Source organism: Cynocephalus volans, chromosome 6 (assembly GCF_027409185.1).
Source record: "Cynocephalus volans isolate mCynVol1 chromosome 6, mCynVol1.pri, whole genome shotgun sequence".
In the NCBI taxonomy this organism is placed as follows: Eukaryota; Metazoa; Chordata; class Mammalia; order Dermoptera; family Cynocephalidae; genus Cynocephalus; species Cynocephalus volans.
Window position 1 is genome coordinate 113,811,363 of NC_084465.1, and position 19,616 is coordinate 113,830,978.

Here is a 19,616-nt window from a genome sequence, read left to right on the forward strand (position 1 = left end):
ACAGGGAAGATGATCCTTCAGTGAGTCTTTGTCTGTCTCTCTCTGTGCCAAACTTGTGCCACCCACCCCACTGAAGGCTAGACACTTCTTATGGAATGTTACCAGGACCAGAGTTTTGGGTCTTATGCTTTAAGCTGCCTCCATCTCTCCCCTCCCTGCTGAGCACTACCCTGCTCACCCAGTGACAAGAGGCAGAAGCCAAGAAAGGTCAGGGAGGTGATCAAAAGAGGAGGTTCACGATTTGTGGTCCAGGCCACAACATGAGCAAAAACCGAGGCCTCCAAACCAAACGTTGGTGAAGAGTTGCTTTGCACTTGGGAAGTTTAACTTCAGTAGATGAAGGACACAGTCAGGCCTGAGCTTCTTCCTGTCCGGCCAGGACGCAGTGGTGCTCCTGCCTTTACGTTCTCTGAAAAGCACACTCCGGGTGGTGAAAAGCAGAGAAGGCAGGCCCAAGTTAAATGAAAGCAGGCAGCAGACAGCTGTATGTTATACTTGGAGACTGAGGCTTAAAGGGCTTAAGTGGTATGTCTGGGATGGCCAACTATCCCATTTTGCCTGGGACTGTTCTGGTTGTAGCACTGAACCCTCTAATCCTGGTGAATGTCATCCAAAGTCACACAACTAGCAAGTGCCAGAGTAGAATCTGAATCCAGATCTAACCATTTTCAAAGTTTTCCCTCCATTGCTGAATCACTTTTCACCCAAGTCAATCACATGAAACATACTCAAATCTTCAACGAGAGAGTCCAGGTTCTTCTGGCTGTTCTTCCCTTCACCGTTGCCCTCTCTGCAGTGGGGGGTGTAACCCAGCTATGAGAGCCAGCCCTCTCCCAGGGCCACTCCTGCCAGCTCAGGAGAGTTTCATCATTGCTCAGGGCCTGCCAGATCTCTTATCTACTTGGCTGCCAAGATTCCAAGCTAGAGAACTGAGAAAAAGAGAATGAGTTAGGAAGGTCCCAAGTGCCACTTCTTTGGGGAAAACCTGGAGCCGAAAAAACCTGGGCCTTGCAGCCAGTTAACCCTGGGATTAAATCTGAGCGTCTCCACCTAAGAGCTGTGAGACCCTTGGCAACCCACTTAATGTGGGTCTGAATTTCTATTTTTCACTCATGTCTATCTTGATTGGCTATGGGGGGAGTAACATTAGATTGTTTATATAAACCACTTCGTAAAGTAGGCTCTCAATGCTGTTCCCTCCCACCTTGATCCGGTATTGCTTGTCCTCTTTGAAAGACCGTAAAAGGGGGGCCTCACCTCTCTTCCTCTCCAGCTGCTGGCCCATGGTGCTGACACTGGGGCACACCACCGATGCCACCTTCCCTGATCTCACTCACTTCCTCTGTCGTGCTGACTTTACAGTGTGTTGCTTCAATCACTCTGTCCAGTTCTTGCTGGCCTTGTCCTCCTGCTACCTTGGACCAATACAATCACCTTCCTTTTGTGCTATTCCCAGGTTGGTCCAACCCTCTGTGTCCTGATACTTTTCTCCTGTAGTAAAGGAAGATGTGTCCCACCCATGTGCTGCTGCTGATCTTTCTAACTCATTCGAACATCTCCACTACTGCTATGCTACTGCTCAGGGCCATAACTGACTGTGAGTCTTCTGTGTCCCTAACAATTTGCTAACCACATTACATCTCATTGAATCCTCTAAATTAACTCTTTGAAGAGGATGTTATCCCTCCTTTACTAATGAGGAGACTGAGGTTCAGAGGCATTAAGTATCTTGCCTAAGAGAAGTGGCAGGATTGGACTCCAGCCTGCTTCTGTCTGTGTCGTGATTTCCTCTAATTTGGTCCTGAGGCCTCTCCCTGGAGAGCAGCCATAAGCCAAGATAGGCACTCTCTAGGAGAGTCCTGACCAGGAGGAGAGGTAGGTTTGAGTGAGTCGGTCAGGTGAGACACAGAGGAGACAGCAGAAGAAAACACGTGATAACAGAAGCAGTGTCTTATTACTTACAGGTACCAGACAGGAGGCCAGCTCACCTCACAGAGCCAATGGGAAGAGGAGAGAGACAGAGAGAAAGACCTGTGGGCCAAAGCCTTTATTGGAGTCCTGGGCATTACCCAAGCAGGTTTCCTATGGGGACTTCTAACTGGTAGGTTTAAAGCAAGTGGGCACAAGCTCCAAGAGATCACATGGTGGCTGAGAGGTGGCCACTGCAGCATATCTGCACAGTCTATGCAGGGGATCGGGGGGTCAGTGGGGTAAGTCAAGTTGGTTGTATCCAGCAGTAACACGGGGAGGTGGTCACCAGGACACAGTTGTACAAGGCAGATATCTGGATGGATCGCACTGGGGAACTGGGCGGAGGTGAAGAACTGGAAACTGTCAAGGTTGACTAGGCCCTGCTTCTGGTATGAGAAAGCTAAACTTATATTCAAAATGGGTGCCAAGCAACATAAAATTATAAAAATTCACTGCACTCTGATACCGAAGGTTGAAACCTCTCTCTGTAATTCTGGCATCTGTGCGCACACTTCCCTGGCCACAGGCAGGTTCCACATTCCCTCCTCTGTACTGGACTGTATCTGGGATGCCCCTGCCATCCTCACTGCTGAACTGAGAAGAAGGTTCATTGCCATTGCCTCTCCTGAGGTTGTGAACCCCTCCAGGGCAGGAAACATTTGCTTCATTTCCATCTTCCAAGTGTCCCCATAAGTGTTTCTGATGACATTAAGTTAGAGCTATCTTTGCCTATGTAACAGTGTTCTGTGGTTACTCGAGCATTTTCTCCTCATGCTTTCGAGTGCACATGAAAAAGTGATGATGCTGGAGAAAAGATGTAGCTCTCATAAGTTTGGTGCAATAGGAACAAAGCTGAGAAGCCCAGTGGATGCTGAGATCAGTAACTGGCTTGAGCTGACGGGCACTGGGCTTTAGTTGATCTGCAGTGATTCACTTGGGAAGGAAAAAGACAAAATCGAAGCATATGTATGGAATGCTAGGAATATATCATTTAGTTTTATAAACTAAAACAGGAGGAGTAATTAGGAATTCTATGATTTTCTTGTTCCCATGGATGGAGTTGCTCCTTAGAGAACAAGGCTCTGTTTTTGTACCCGTGCACACTCGATTCATGTAGAGACGCTTGCTTGGCGCTCACCATGCACCAGGCAGTGTTCTGGAGCTTTGCAATGCTGAGAGGTAATTATAGATATCACCTTTTTTTTTTTTTTTAAGATGAGAAAATAAGCACAGGGAAGTAAAATACCTTGACCAGGGCACAGAGCTTCTTTTTTTTTTTTTTTAAAGATGACCGTAAGGGGATCTTAACCCTTGACTTTATGTTGTCAGCACCACGCTCTCCCAAGTGAGCTAACCGGCCATCCCTATATGGGATCTGAACCCGTGGCCTTGGTGTTATCAGCACCACACTCTCCTGAGTGAGCCACGGGCCGGCCCAGGGCACAGAGCTTCTGAGGAGCAGTGGCTGGATTGCAACACAGCCTGGCTCCTTGACAGCTGGCCATACAGGGAACTGAACCCTTGACCTTGGTGTTACAAGGCCATGCTCTAACCAACTGAGCTAACTGGCCGGCCTCTCATTTCTATTTTGACAGCGGCTTATCCAGCAGAGGCAAGACTTAGGTATGGCTGATTCCAACAACTCAGGTAGATGAGGATTTTGTCCTTTAGAACATTATATTGTCATATGTTCTGGAGAGTGATTATTCTTTTGAGGAGGAAAACAAATAAAGGGAACAAAGGGAAATGAACTAAACGAAGGAAAAAATAAAGAGTTGCAGTTGTCAAGCAATTCAGTAAGTGATGTGGAGACTGTGAAAGCAAAAACATGAAGGTTAAAAATTGTTACCATATCCCTGTACTGGCCAGCCACCAAAAAAAAAAGTTACCATGTAAGTTATGTAAGTTACACCTCAATAAAAAAGGAGATTAAAACCTGGTTCACAAATGACTTTAACTTCAGTTGTCCAAAGCAACTCACACATGATTCTTTTTCAAATCTTATGAGGCACTTGACAAGCTCTCTAGCATCTGCACTCAAGCTAAAACATAAAATAATGTCAAAGGCATGTGAGTAAGATAATGGCTGCCCAGATCCACTTTATCTGAAAGATACCAAAAAGAAAGACCATATTTTGTAAAAATCTTTAGGGAGAATAAGCATTTACTCAGTACCTACCACATGCCAGGTTTGTGCCAGAGGTCTGACAAAAATTGGTTCATCTTATTATCTCTAATTTACCAATGAAGAAACGGAAGCTCTGTAGGTCACATAGTGAGTAAGGGCTGCGGCCTGGCTTTAAGCCCATGTGTCTTTATAACACAACATTGTGTCTGTGAATTCTTGGAACATCGCTACAGGTTTCTGACTTAAAAAGTGATCAACAATGTACCCTCACCTGCCCTGAGTCTGGGTCTCAGGAGGGAGCCACGCTAGCACTGCCACAGCTGCCCAAGCTGTCCGAAGGTGGCCCAACCCACTTCCAGCTGACACCTTGGAACAAAGAGCAGGGAATTTGTATTTGAATCTTACCCTTTGGGGGAGGTAGAGTTCATCCCCCCCCCTTCATTTTACAAATGCAGAAATAGAGGTTCCAGAGAATGAAGTCACTTCTTTAAGTTCTCCCAGCTAAGAAGTGCTGGATTGAGGACCTCAACCCACAATCTGTCTTTATGTCCAGTATTCTTCCAAATACAGGGTTTCCCTGAGGGAATTATGAATAAGAAATGAAAGAAAACCCAAATACAAACTCTGCAGGAAGAGAGACACAGATGTGTGAAAGACAGAGAAGGAACATTTAACAGATGTCTCACTGCATCCTGGACTAAAGGTGCCACCTTACTTGTTCCTTAGACAGTCATCTACTCTGCATCACATGGGATGCTGGGGGCTGGAGAATCTTACACAGATAAGACATGGTCCCTGCCCTGCAATGAGCTCTCAGTTTAGTAGAGAAGGCTTCCGTGTAAACAGACAAATTACAGTGCAGGGTAATTAGAGCCATAGTAGAGCAAAGCAGGAAGCACTCCGGGAGGCTAGAGCATGCGTGACAAATGCTGTTTGAATTGGAGGGGCTGGGAAGAGAGGGCTGGGGTCTTTGGGAGAGAAGGCTTTGTGGTGGGTGTGGGGTGGTGGTGGGCGGAAGGAGAGCATTTTAAGCAGCTGGAGTAGTGTGAGCAAAGATTAACTGGAGTGTGGGGCAGAGGAGATGGGGGTAGGGGAGTGGAGGGACAACTTTTGCGACTTGGTGAAGTCACTTCTGCTCACTAGACTGTAGTTTATTCATTGGAGCAGTTCAGGATGAACAGAAAAGTATTGCAGTGGAGGGGGACCTGGTGTTCCGCCACCTGCACCTCCTTCCTTCTGGCTCCTCAGTCCCCACCTCCGAGCCGACCCTTGAGGTCTGAGCATTTGCTTCCTTGTGTCTGGGACAGACAGAGGATGGGCCCTGAGACCCTCCCACTGGAGGAAAGGCATCGCTTGCACTCTGGAGAGGAGACTGAGGACCACTGTAGGGAACCCAAGGACCAGTCTCCAGGCAGTGCAGGAGACTCTGGATCTCCCTATGGGGAGTCTGGGTGCTAATGTGGGAGCCTCTATCCTGAGGGTCCCAGATGTGTCATGTCTGGAAACAAGGTGTTCCCCTCAGACCTCTCTGGACTGCCATCTTTGTCTTCATGTGTTTGGCCGCAGACTGAGTGATATGCCCCTAATGAAGAAGAGAACAGACAGCAGGAGAGAGAGGAGAGAGCAGAGAGCTGGAGAGAGCTCGGGGAAAATGGAGACGAGGGAGAGGAGAGGCAGAAGGAAAAAGGCGTGGAGAGAAGGAACATAAAGGAGCAATCTCAGAGTGAGAGATGCAGGGAAAGATCAGGACAGAAAGGGAAAGAGAGAATCGGGAAGGAAAGGCAGAGAGGGAGCAAGAGACTCAACACAACAAAATGGCTGGAATGAGGTAAAGCTATCACGAGGATATGCTCATCTTGAACTTGGAGGAAAGGAGAGGGAAAGGCAGGACAGGCGAAACAATGGCGCCCCTGACTGTGGTCCTGCTTCATTCCCGGAATCTCTGCATGGGAACCCACCCTACTTCCTGCTCCTCAGGGAGGGACTCAACCTTTGCTATCCGGGATGAGTCCTCAGCCCCAGATGGCAAGCCTGTGGGGTGGAGTGCCCTGCATGCCCAGCTACTAGTCATCACAACCCAGACGTCTGGTTCCAGCCCCTCCCGGGGCTCCATCCTTCTCTTTGTTTGGAAGGACCTGCTGACTCAGAGGGGTCAGAGGGCCAGTCCTAGAGGTGTCAGGCAATGGGACTCAGGAGTCACTCCTAGGGATTTTAGGTCGAGGAGAATCAGCCCTGGAAGAGAACGGCTAAAGAGAGAAGAAGTCTATGATATCAACCCTGGGGATGCTTCAGACCTCAGGACAGGAGCAATTGCCCTGGGTGGGCTACAGCCGTGCTGCCCAGAAGTTCCTGAGGGCCCAAAGCCCTGCACTACCCACAGAGGCGGCCCTGTGTACCCTTAGTTCCTCAGCATCCCACTTGCCCAGAGGACTGACTGTATTTCTGGGAAGGGGGAACTCAAGGTGTTGAGTGTCTACCTGCAGCCTCAAGTCACCCTTTGCAGACAGGAAAGTTTTGAGAAGGATAGATAGATGGATGATGGGCAGGGGAAAAAAGCAAGTACAGCAAAATATTAACCATGGTAGAATCTATATGGTGGTTATATTGGTGTTCACGATACAATTCTTTAAATTTTTCTAAATGTTTGGATTTTTTCATAATAAAATATCAGGCAAGGGAGAGAGAACGTCGTAAGGTGTTATTGGGAGTGTATTCCCTTTCTGGGAGAATCTACATTTCACGTGCCTGGAGAGGGCAATGTTTATCCTGATAGATGGCAGATTTCAGGTGAAAGTATCTGCAGACAACTTAGGGGAGGGAGAACCTTCAAGAGCCCCCTTTATTACACCCCAGAAGTGATTAGCTATTTTGCCCACCCAAAGCTGCTGGCCTTGATGGGGACCTTTTCTCACATTTATTCTACCCCTCCTAAGATTTGGCATTTGGCCAGAGTGGACCCCACCCTGCCACCTGTAACACTTTGGGGAAGGTGCAGGATAACATGTTCCAGACCCTGCCTGACACCTCATCCTAAGCGGCTGACTATGTTTGCTCAGAAGGTGAGGTTCACACAATAAAGAGTGGGGAGAGGGCTTGGACCTGGTATAAAAGATCTGGAAGTTTGGGGGGGGGTTACTTTGCACCTGAAACTTCCAGGTGAGAGGTGACAGGTAAGCCTGGATCTGAGTTAGGGGAGGATTCAAATCTGAGCTGGAGAAGAGGATGCCTGGAGTGAGCAGCAGGAAAGAGTTGAGTGTCAGTTAAATGGGGCATCTGGATCTGAGCTAGTCCTAGGTGCAAAGATATCTGGGTCTCAGCTGAAAGACTAGGGATACCTGGGATGCTCAGGAGAAGGGAAATGGTCATGTTTTTGTTAGTGGAGAAAGAATTATGGCAAATAGACCAGGCACCTGCGATCTAATGTCTTCAGCTGGTCCCCCCCTCCTTCTGTAACTTCCCAGTCTTTCCCAGTTCCACCAGAACTGCTTGAACACTGGTGTTAGCATAGTCTCTTCTATCACCACCCTCACTCCTCAGATGACACAGAGGCAGCTCTAAAATGCTCCTTTCTGTCTGATTTGAGACCAGGATGAAGCTAGGGATTTAAACCATGGCCCAGATACCCCATAGACAGACCAATCTACCACAGGCAGACTGCATCTAGGTTTTGCTCAGATTCCTGATTTGGTAAATTCAACCATCTCTATACTTTGGAGATGCCCTCCTCTTTGGAAAACTCCTTTTTTGCTTTGTGCCAGGATGGACTGGAGCTTGACACAGCTTACTCCAGATAGAGGGTTAGGATTGATCTTCTGGCTTGGGAGGTAAGAGGGGTTGGCTACAGCCAGACCAGAAAGAGCCAGAGGATTTAGGGACACAAAAGATAGTATCCAGGAGGAACAGAAGTACAGACTATGGACAGCCCTTTCTAAGCTCAAGAGTGTGCCTGCTAGGTCTGAGTTGAAGGGCCAAGATGTCTAAGTCTAAACTGAAGATCAGGGTCACCTGGGAAAGTGAAGTCTGGAGGGAAAAGAATAAACCTTCATTTTCTCTTTTCTTCCCACTCCAGCCCCAGAATGTTGACCATCGCTCTCCTAGCGCTTCTCTGTGCCTCCACCTCTGCCAGTGCCAGTAAGTGAGATGCCAGGAGCCTGGTAACAAGGTCATGGGAAGGTGGCCCTCTGCACTACTGCTGGCCAAGGCTTTCAGAGGCTGGCTTGGGGTGGTGGGAACTGAGTTGTGGGAGGAACAGGAGTGATGGGGAGAAACAGCTCCTGGGGGATTTCTCCTTTCAACTCCTGCTTTCCCCTCCAGTTCAGGCCAGGGCCTCCTCCTACAACGGAGAGTATGGAGGTGGTGGAGGGAAGCGATTCTCCCATTCTAGCTACCAACTGGAAGGCCCCATCACTGCCCTCCGTGTGCGAGTCAACACATTATTCATCGTAGGGTAAGATTCTTTGAATTCCCATGGTTTAGAGACCCTCTAGGATCTCACTAAATTGGGAAGTTCTTTCACTTTGGGTCACATCTGTTTCAATCAACAAGTCACAGGTATACATAGTATAGTAAAAAGTTCTTAGAGGATTTGGATCCTAGATCTGCACTCTTGCAACTTCTACCTCCCCTAGCACACATGACCTTGGCAAATCCTGTAATGATAAACTCTCAGGGGCCTGAAGTTGTCTAGCTCAGCCCTGATTTGAGGTTTAAACCTCCTCTGCTGTGCTCCCAATAGGCGTCCTCTCTCTTTGCTATACACCTCTCCTGGGATATTCCCATTCTCTTCAGACAGCTGAAAAATTCTGTCATATGCAGAGCCAGTGTCTCCTTCTTAGATCTGCATCCTGGGACAGCATGGACAAATCCCTTCCCGCTCCATCATGGGAGACTTTCAGATGTTTGAAAATCCCTTTGCTAGGGCCAGCCCATGGCTCACTTGGGAGAGCGTGGTGCTGACAACACCAAGTCAAGGGTTAAGATCCCCTTACCGGTCATCTTTAAAAAAAAAAAAAAAAAAGCAAATCCCTTTGCTTCTCTCAAATGTGGGGTGGAGGCACAGTAGGAGTCTGGACTTCAAATTCAACCTCTGACCCTTGCTGTCGGGATGACTCTGGGAAAGTGGTTCTCCCTCTATGAGCCTGTTTGTCAGCCCAATGAGGAGTCGAAATTCCACATATGATCTTCTAGGGCTCACCTAGCCTTCCCATTCTGTGGCACTAGCAGACTTGTTATCCATGTCACCCGTTTGAAGGTCTTGACATAGGCCAAGAGGTCCTGAATCCTGATAACCCTGTTCAACATCTCCCTTCCTTCCTTTCTCACTCCTGCCCCCAGTCTCCAGGTGCGCTATGGCAAGGTGTGGAGTGAGTATGTGGGTGGCAGCCTGGGAGATCTGGAGGAGATCTTTCTGAACCCTGGGGAATCCGTGATCCAGGTGTCTGGCAAGTACAAGCTCTACCTGAGGAAGCTGGTCTTTGTGACGGACAAGGGTCGCTACCTGTCTTTTGGGAAAGACACAGGCACGAGTTTCAATGCCGTTCCCTTGTACCCCAACACTGTGCTCCGATTCATCAGTGGCCGAGCTGGTGCTGTCATTGATTCCATCGGCCTGCACTGGGACACCTACCCCAGTTCCTGCAGCAGCTGCTGAGCCCCGGCCTCCTGCTTGGCAGGGGCACTGTGGTGGGGTGTGGCAACACCCTTCTCACTAAACCCCATCCAAATGGCTCAATAAAAGGACATGGCTAAAGCTAATGTGTGCATGGGTGTCTTCAGCTGGAATCTGCCTCTTGACTCTGGTAGGGATGTGCAAAACTCGTTTCTGGTTATCTGTTGGACATCAATCTTGGAAGCACGGGAAGATGAGGGAGAGAGGTGTAAGAATTCTGGGCTTCTCTTTACAATTTACTAAGAGGAGATAAGATTTGGGCTTGCACCAACTCTTTTCAAGGATAGCGCCTGAAAATGCTTACTCAAACTGGAATTCCGAGGCGGAGGGCAAGGCCTAGTTGTGACTTATCGCCCAAACCCCAGATGTCCCACTCCCCAGCATTCTGCTCCCCTGTCCTCTCCTTGAGAAAAAGTGTTCCTCCACTAGAAGGCTGCCACCTCACTCTCTTGACTTTAACCCACTCACTGTACTTAGATGGCCTGGACCACTGTTCTTTGTCCTTTCCCAGAACCACGCGGCTCCTGAAGTTTAGCCTAAGTTTACTCCTAAGGCCTCGGCCCTACTACCCCAGCCCAGTCCCCCCCACCTCCAGCTTGACCCATAAGCCCTGGTGTCTTCGCTTAGCTCTCGCAGAACTGGGATTCTTCCCTCAGGGAGACTTGACCTCCTCAGTAGCATAAATTGCCAACACTGCTCAAAAAAGGAAATTCCAAAGGGGGGAGATTTTTTTTTTTCTATTTTGGCAGCTGGCTGGTATCTGGACCCAAACCCTTGGCCTTGGTGTTACAAGGCTGCACTCTAACCGGCTGAGTTAACCAGCCAGCCCCTCAAGGGGGAGAGATTTTCATTGCGGGTTGTCATGAACATAAGAGGTTGGTTAGCGTTCAGGGGAAGCATTAGGGTGACCAGATAGATTCAGCAAGGACATAAAGTTACTTTGGAAATATTGATGGGTTTTGTTTGAGGTTTTGATGGTAGTGGGGAGTTCCTCACTGCTCTCAACAGATTTATTCACGTCACAGAGAATGTCAGAGTGACATTTCTTCCCTATTAGACAAAGACAACAGCTACAAACATGTAATTTTATAAAGAATTATTAAAATTATAGAAATAAACTCATGACTAGCCAGTTTTTATAACAATTCCTTTATTTCTTTCAAACAATCATTTCCACGGGACAAAATATTATGTCATTGTAATTCTTTTTATCGAGACATAAATTGTATAACACAAAATTCACTGTATTAGTCCGTTTCTGTTGCTTATAACAAAATACATGGAACTGGGTGATTTATAAAGAAAATGAAATTTATTGCTTACAGTTTCTGAGCCTGGGAAGTCCAAAATCCATCTGGTGGTGGCAACAGTGACCCAAAGGTCTCGCATTGCAAGATGATGGAAGCAGAGAGAACAGAGAGAGAGAGAGAGAGAATCTCCTCTTCTTTCAAAGTCCTTAGAACCACGCCTCTGACCACCATTTTTAATCCATAGCATGGTCCTACAATCCAATTACCTCTTCAAGTCTCCACCTTTCAATTACCACAATAGTATTTCCCACCCTCTTAACAGTCACAGTAGGGACTGAGTTTCTAATACGTAAAACTTGGGAGACACAATTCAAGTTTCAGTGAGTTTGGGGGGACATAATTCAATCTACTATATTCACACCCCCCCTTTTTTGGCAGCTGGCCAGTACAGGGATCAAACCCCAGACCTTGGTGTTATCAGCACCATGCTCTAACAAACCAAGCTAACATACCAGCCCAAAGTTCACCCCTTTAAAGTACGCAATTCAGAGGTTTTTAGCATATTCACAAGGTTATGCAACCATCACCACTCTCTAATTCCAGAATACTTTCATCACCTCAAAAAGAAACCCTGTACCCATTAGTAATCACCTCCCTATTCTCCTGTTCCCCCTGCCCCTGGTAACCACCCATGTATTTTTTGTCTCTATGGTTTTCTCTGGACATTCCTATCGATGGATAATACAATAATGTGGCCTTTGCATCTGGCTTCTTTCACTTAACATGTTTTCAAGTTTCATCCATGTTTTCATTCCTTTTTATGGCTGAATCTGACAGTTTCTTGACAAATCAGATGTCTGGTCAACTTGAGGATAGACTTTAAGCCAGTGATTTTCACACTGTGCCCAGCGAAGACTCTGACACCTAAGAGGCGACACGGCAGAAGAGGACTAAGTGATAGGATCTGGCATTTGTATATTCTATATATTAAGCTTTTGCAGAAATTTTTATTTGAAGTTTCCTTTATTAAAAAAAAAGTTTTAAAATAGCTGAATTGAACTAATCACATGTTTATTAGACATTCCCTGAAAAGTGCTAGGAATATAAAGACCACTAAAGATTTGGTTCTTCTCCTCAAGTCAAATGGTTTTATTGCAGCTATAACAAAGGTGTTTTTCTCCTCCACAAGCCATGATCTCTAAAGAAATTTTTTTTTTTAAAAAGGTGTTTTTCACTGGATGCTAAAGGAGCAAAAAAGAAGGGCAACTAACTTTCTCTGGGGGTGTCAGGGAAGATTGTGAAGGCAGGTGTGTACATATGAATGCACACGTGTGTGCGTGTAGGTGAGCAGTACTAGCACAGCACTGGGGCCCAGCTTATGCAGAAAGAAGAAGCTATGAAAACTACAAGTGGTTCAGTACACCTAAAATGCAAAGTACAATTGGGCAAAGATGAAGCCCCATGAAAAAAGGCAGGGGCCATGAACATTGTGCCAAACAATTTAAACTTTATCTTATGGGCTATGGGGAACCACCCAACCAAAATTCTGCCCAGGGGATTGATAAGATTTATATAAAAACATCATTTTTTTCTGTTGTGAGAAAAATGGACTGGAGGTAAAGCAGGATGAGATAAACTAGTTAAGAGACTAAGTCTAGATGAGAAATGACGAATGTCTGAACAAAGGTAGTTATACTAGGAAAAGAGAAGAGAGAAGAATTTGAGAGATTGGGGGTTGTTATGACTTGAATGTGTCCCCTGTATTTCATGTATTGGAAAATTAATCCTGAAATTCATCTGTTGACGGTATTCAGAGGTGGGGCCTTGAGAGATAATTAGGAGTAGATGAGGACAGGATGGTGGTCCCCTATGATGGCATTAGTGGCTTTATAAGAAGAGAGACTTGAGCTAGCATGCCTTCTCTGTCTTGCCATGTGAGGCCTCCCACCATGTCATGACACAGGAAGGCCCTAGCCAGATGACAGCACCATGCTCTTGGACTTCCCAGTCTCCAGAACCTTGAGCTAAATAAACTTCTATTCTTCATAAATACCCAGTCTCAGGTATTTTGTTATAGCAAAAGAAAACAGACTAAGACAGGGGTAGAGGACAGAAGGGAGGGTAGACCTGAAGAACTTGATAACTGAAGGCACGAGGGTGAGTGAAGGAGTGGGTCTAGGAGAACTACCATGTCTGTAGCTTGGGCAACTCTTGGGAAGAGAAGGATGTCATTCTCTGAGATGGGGACTAATACAAAGGAAAAACTAGTTAGCTTTTAGACCTATTGAGCTGTGTTTTTTAAATCTTTCTTTTTATTTTAATTGACACATTGTAATTATATATAGTTATGGAGTACAATCTGATGTTTTGACACATATATATGTTGTATAGTAATCGGGTAGGTATCAATCACCTCATGCATTTATCACTTCTTTATGGTAAAAACATTCAAAAGCCTCTCCTCTAGCTATTAGGTAATATACAAAACTTAACTGTTAACCGTAGTCACCCTACTGGGCAATAAAACATCAGAACTTATTCCTCCTATCTAATTGGATTTTGTAGCCATTGGCCAGCCCTTCCCTCTCCCCTCCCAGTCTCTGGTAAATACTGTTCTACTCTCTGCCTTTCTAACATCAAGTTTTAAAAAAAAGGCAAAAGACTTATATGATCTGAAGAGAAATGAGAGTACATATTTTTAAAGATTCTACAAATGAGTGAGGATATATGGTATTTGTAGACCTGTTAAATTTTGATGTATCTGTGGTAAATCCTGATTGAGATCCAACATTAGGCAGAGGGATTTGGGGGAATAAAGCTTTTTAAAAATTTTTTTACTTTTATTCGACAAATAAAATTATACAGGGGCCAGCCCATAGCTCACTTGGGAGAGTGCGGTGCTGATAACACCAAGGCCACCTAGGGATCCGTAGGGTTCGGATCCTATATAGGAATGGCTGGTTCGCTCACTGGCTGAGCGTGGTGCTGACAACACCAAGCCAAGGGTTAAGATCCCCTTACTGGTCATCTTTAAAAAAAAATTATATATATTTATGTGATACAATGTAATGTTTTCATATATCTTTATAATGTGGAATGATTAAATCAGGCTAATTAACAAACCCATCACCTCACATGTTTATGTTTTTGTGGTGAAAACATTTAAAAATCTACTTTAAGCAATTTTGTTTGTTTGTTTTTGTGGCTGGCCAGTACACTTTTAGCAATTTTTTGTTTTGTTTATAAATATATGAGAGGGGATTTATTAGGGGAGTTGGGTCATGACTTTTAGCAGTTTTGAAGTACACAGCACATTAAGTGTAGTCACCGTTCTATGCAATAGATCTCTAAAGCTTATTCCTCCTCTCTAGCTGAAACTATATCCTTTGATCGACATCTTCTCTTTCCCCATCCTCCCCCGCTTCCCCAGCCTCTGGTAACCATCATTCTACTCTCTACTTCTACGAGTTCAACTTTTTTAGATTCTACATATAAGTGAGACCATGCGGTATTTGTCTTTCTGTGCCTGGCTCATTTCACTTAGCATGATATCCTCCAGGTTCATCCATGTTGCTACAAATGACAGGATTTGGGAATAAAACTTTAATATAGGTTTGATATAGGGCTCGGATTCAGGAGTCATCAGCACATAAAGAAGTTTAAGAGACAGATGTGGAAGAAGTCACTCGAAAACTACAGGTATATAAGATGAGAAGAAGGTTGAAGTCGGGGGATTGGGGAACACCAACATTTGATGATTGGTACAAAGAGAAATCAGGTAAGGAACTAGAGAATGGAGCAGTCTGGGAGGTGAAGGAAATGAGAATGATGCGCTTGAAGGGAAAAGAGAGATTTCAAGGAGTGGCTAATGTCACTTGAGAAGTCGAGAAAAGGATGGGCTTCAGTGTCCTCCATCAATGGCAGTCAGAAGATCATCAACTATCTTGACAAAGAAAGTTTCAATGAATTGGGGGAAGCTGAAATGAATGGGAGGTTAGGAAATATCGGCAGCAAGAGTTGAATATTTCAAGAAGTTTGGCTCTAGAATGCCAGAAAACATGTAAGGAAGGAGGGGTTTTTTTCCTAGATAGGAGAGACCTGAGCATGTTTATAGGAGGGAGAGGAAGGAAGAGTAGGGGAAGGGGCTGAAGAGTCTAAAAAGAGGAGATAATTGATGGAACAAGGTCTCTGAGGAGATCGAAGAGGATGATTTATGTAGGTGTTGGAACAAGAAACTTTGAGAATTTTAATTTTAAAATTAAAATGAGTGAAGTTATGTTTTAGTTTGTACTGTGGGGGAGAGAAACAGTGAAACTTAAGGGAGTTAATACCTAACTTTTACTTGTTCAGTTAAATAAATAAAGTTACCTGCTGTATCAATCAGGTGCTACCAGAGAAGCAGAACCAGTAGGAGATATACATACACATACACATAAAGAGATTTATTGCAAGGAATTGGCTTATGCAATTGTGGATACTGGCTAGGCAAGCCCCAAATCCGTAGGGCAGTCTAGAAACTCCCAGCAGGAGGTGAACCTGCAGTCCACAGGTAGAATTTCTTCTTCCTCAGGGAAACATCAGTTTTGCTCTTAAAGCCTTTCAACCGATTGGATGAGACCCAGCCAGATATCCAGAATAAGCGACTTTACTTAAAATCAGTTGATAATAGAAGGTAATCACATGTACAAAATACCATCATAGCAACACCTAGATAAGTGTTTGATTGAATAACTGGGACTACAGCCTAGCCAAGTTGAGACATAAACCAACTGTCACACCTGATAAGACCTAGGAGGACTGGAGTGGGGAATCAGGAAAGAATGACAGGGAGTGAGGGAGTTTGCTGACCAAGGTCAGGGAAAAGGATTACTGAATAATGTTGGGACTAGCTATCACAGGTCATGGTGAGTTTGGTTAACTTAGTACTGCACAGGGAGTTAGGAAACTTAAGCTCTATTTAGCTCCACTGAGCTATATGACCTCAGCCAAATCTCTTAACCTTTCTGAGTTTCAATTATCCATTGTAAAGTGAGCTTATTTAGGTCAGATGCTCTCTAAGACCTATCTAGCTCTCACATCCTAGAAATCTAAATTCTAAAAGTTTACTGTTACATAAAAATAACTGGCCTCATTGTCTGGTGGTTGACTGAGATAGGGATAACTGAGATGCGTGTCTGGGGAAGGAGCTCCCAGGTACACAGCTGAAATGGTTCAAGATGGGGACAGCCCTGGAATGGTTGGAGGCTGAGGTCTCTTCATATTCCAGGAAGTCACCTGGAACATGCCCAGAATGAAGGGCCCACAGGCCCACCAGCTACAAAGGGAGCTCACAGCTCCTTTGCTGACAACCTGGAGTTGAAAGACAGTATTTCAAAAAGCAACCCCTAGACCTCCAGTGAGGTCTCTAAGTTAATTGAGTGATATGACTATGCTTCAGTGGCTGGTGCTGAGTCCTCAAGCTCCCACTTCAGAGCAGAGCAGGGAGAGAGCCATGTCCATGGAACACAGGGTTAGGCCTGTTAAGCAGCCCCAAGAATAGAGAAGTGACAACCTGCACAAGCTAATGCTGCCATCTAGGAAACAGCTAAGGTCAAATCCCCAAACAACAATCACCCATACGACCCAACACTCCAAGTAGAGAAGACTCCCTTTAGACTACTGCTCATGTGTTTCAAGAAAGTTTTCAGCAGAATAAATTCGAGTCCAGCCAATGAAAGTGCAATCCTTGGAGTTATTAAATAAAAATTTTAGGCAGCCATTGTTTTGGACTGAGCTCCTGCATAGGCCCCAACAGACCAAACTAAAAATCAGAATGGAGTCACTCATGCTGCGGTTCCATATCACCAAAACTAAGTTGTTATCTGACCTTCCAAGAAATCAGGAGAGAGAGATAGTAGCCAAATTTTCCAAACAGGACAGTCTTTTTTTTTTTTTTGGCAGCTGGCCAGTACAGGGATCTGAACCCTTGACTTTGGTGCTGAGTTAATCTGCCAGCCCCAAACAGAACAGTTTTTTTTCTTTCTTTCTTTTTTTTTTTTTTTTTGAGATGACCAGTAAAGGAATTTTAACCCTTGACTTGGTGTTGTCAGCACCATGCTCTCCCAAGTGAACTAACCGGCCATCCCTATATAGGGATCCAAACCCGTGGCTGATCCGAAGCGTTATCAGCACCACACTCTCCCAAGTGAGCCACGGGCCAGCCCCAAACAGAACAGTTTCAACTGGCATGATAATGAAGTTCCCTCTGCATTAATCCTTAAAACAAAACTTTGTTGGAATGAGCAGGACTGAAGCCATGTTGGGACCTAAAACCACCTGAACTATAGGAAAACTTAAAAGACAGGTCTTTTTCTTAGCATGCATTTCTCTGAGTTCCCTCTTTTCCCATGGTTATTTGATATTTTGAACCTTGGTCATGGGTCAAGGTGGCATTATTTGCATGAATGTAAAGTTGTTTTCAGTCAGCCTGGAGCTGCAGCTTGCTGCAAGACATGTAATATCCAGACCCTGCAAAACCAAGAAAGACGTCAATAAAGCTATGCTGATTCTACCCCAAATCAGGACCCTAAGATAACAGCAAGGACAGGAGCAGAAACAAGACCCAGCCTTGGCGAGACTTTGCACCTGGCTCCTTGCACAGAGCCCCCAAGGCTCGTGTCCCCCTCCCTCCTATTTTTGTTTCCCACATTCAGTTCCCTCAACCCCCTCTTTAAAAACCTCTCAGTAGGGCTGGCCAGTTAGCTCAGCTGGTTAGAGTGTGGTGTTGTAACACCAAGGTCAAGGGTTCAGATCCCATACTGGCCTGTCACTAAAAAGAAAATATAAAAACCCCTCAGTAAGTCTGAGTCTTGGAGATAGCTTTAGTTTTGGCCATTCTCATTCAGGTTTACTGGATAGGTCACTGGTATTCCTGAATAAAAGCTGACTTCCGTCTCCACCAACATTTGACTGTTGGGTGGTTTGTTTTAATTTGGGGGCAGGCAGCCATACCTGGCTTGGGTAACAAGAGTTTGACAAGCCTAAGCCAGGAGCTGAATGCCCTGGGGTACTGGATCTTGGCAAGCCAAGCCAGGGTTTTTGTTTGGGGCAGGCAGTCAGACTTGGGCCCTGTAACAACCTGAAGTTACCTGATGTTAACCAATTAGTTATTTTTCCATTGTTGTTTCCCTGTTCCACCTTACAAGGAAAGTAACTTTGAAATGACCGGTCCACTTTTTGTTCTTTGTTTCTGCTTTCTTCAGCCTTTTCTATCTGTAAAACCAGTCTCTGTTGCTCAGCTCATTGAAACACATATTCTATTTTATGGAATGATGTGTTGCCCAACTCCAGAATCACAAATAAAGCCAATTAAGATCTTTAAACTAAATTTGCTGTAAGTTTGTCTTTTGACAGATCTATCATGAATTTGCATTAGTATGTGCTGGAGAAAGAGAGCAATTACAGTTATTAATGTAGTGCATATGAGACAGCATTTAAGGATCAGTAGGAAGACTATTTAGCAGTCACACGTGTTTGGGGGGTTACGTCATGGAAAGCAGTAGGGAGAGAGATAACATCCATTATGAGCTAAGGTACTGTTCAAAAATTACCTCATTTAATCGTGACAATAATTCTACTGGGGCTGGCCCGTGGCTCACTCGGAGAGTGCGGTGCTGATAACACCAAGGCCATGGGTTCAGATCCCATGTAGGGATGGCCGGTTAGCTCAGTGGGTGAGCGTGGTGCTGACAACACCAAGCCAAGGATTAAGATCCCCTTACTGGTCATCATTTAAAAAAAAAAAATAATAATAATAATAATTCTACTGGAAAGTAGTATTATTCCCGTCTTTCAGATAGAGTCACCAAGACAGAAAACAGCTGATGTGTTTGTGGGTGTATGAGAGTCATAAGGGCAGATGTCAGAGGTCCTGGATGCCCGCCCCCCCACCCCACACAAATTACACCACTGCCCATTCTCCAGTATTTAATAACTAAGCAAAGCTGAGCAAAAAACATCTTTTTTTTTTTCTGTTCTCTGCTTCAGTTTGCCATCACAAGGAAACTCACCCAGAAACCCTCTAAACCTTGGGAAAGCAGAGGAAAATGACATCTCTTGGATGCAGGACAAAACTGGGGCTCAGAAAAGTTATATTCCTTTATTCAGTCATATTACAAGTATTTTTTAAGTACCTGTGGTGTGTCAGGCACTCTGCTATATGTGACTACTTGTTCATAGTCACATACATACTAGTAGCAAAGTCAGGATTAAACCCAGGTCTTTCTGATGTCAAAGCCTGGGCATTTTCATGCATCCATGATTTTCAAACTTCTTCAAATCAAAATCTTACAAGGAATTCCAGTATGTGAAGTACAAAAAAGCAGAGTTGCTTTGGTTGCAGTGGGATAGCACTGCCCTGAACCCTATCCACTCTGCCATCCCCTGTCCCGTTTTTCCTGCAAAGCAGCCCATCTAAAGTCCTGATGAACCCCTATGACTGGAAAGAGCACAGGCAGAAAACCATGTTATGCTTTCGTCACATGAGTTTTGGCAAATGTATACACCCATGTAACCCAAACTCCTATCAAGATATAGGGCATTACCATCACCCCAGAAAACT

General features: G+C 45.1%; 1 protein-coding gene across 1 annotated transcript; it reads left to right on the top strand.

Annotated features, from left to right (window-relative positions):
* Positions 1-8,175: 8,175 nt before the first annotated feature.
* ZG16 (zymogen granule protein 16) lies at positions 8,176-9,749 on the top strand. The gene is made up of 3 exons (XM_063098729.1): positions 8,176-8,230; positions 8,414-8,546; positions 9,434-9,749. The coding sequence occupies exons 1-3, from the start codon at positions 8,176-8,178 to the stop codon at positions 9,747-9,749; spliced, it is 504 nt and encodes a 167-aa protein (XP_062954799.1).
* Positions 9,750-19,616: the final 9,867 nt, after the last annotated feature.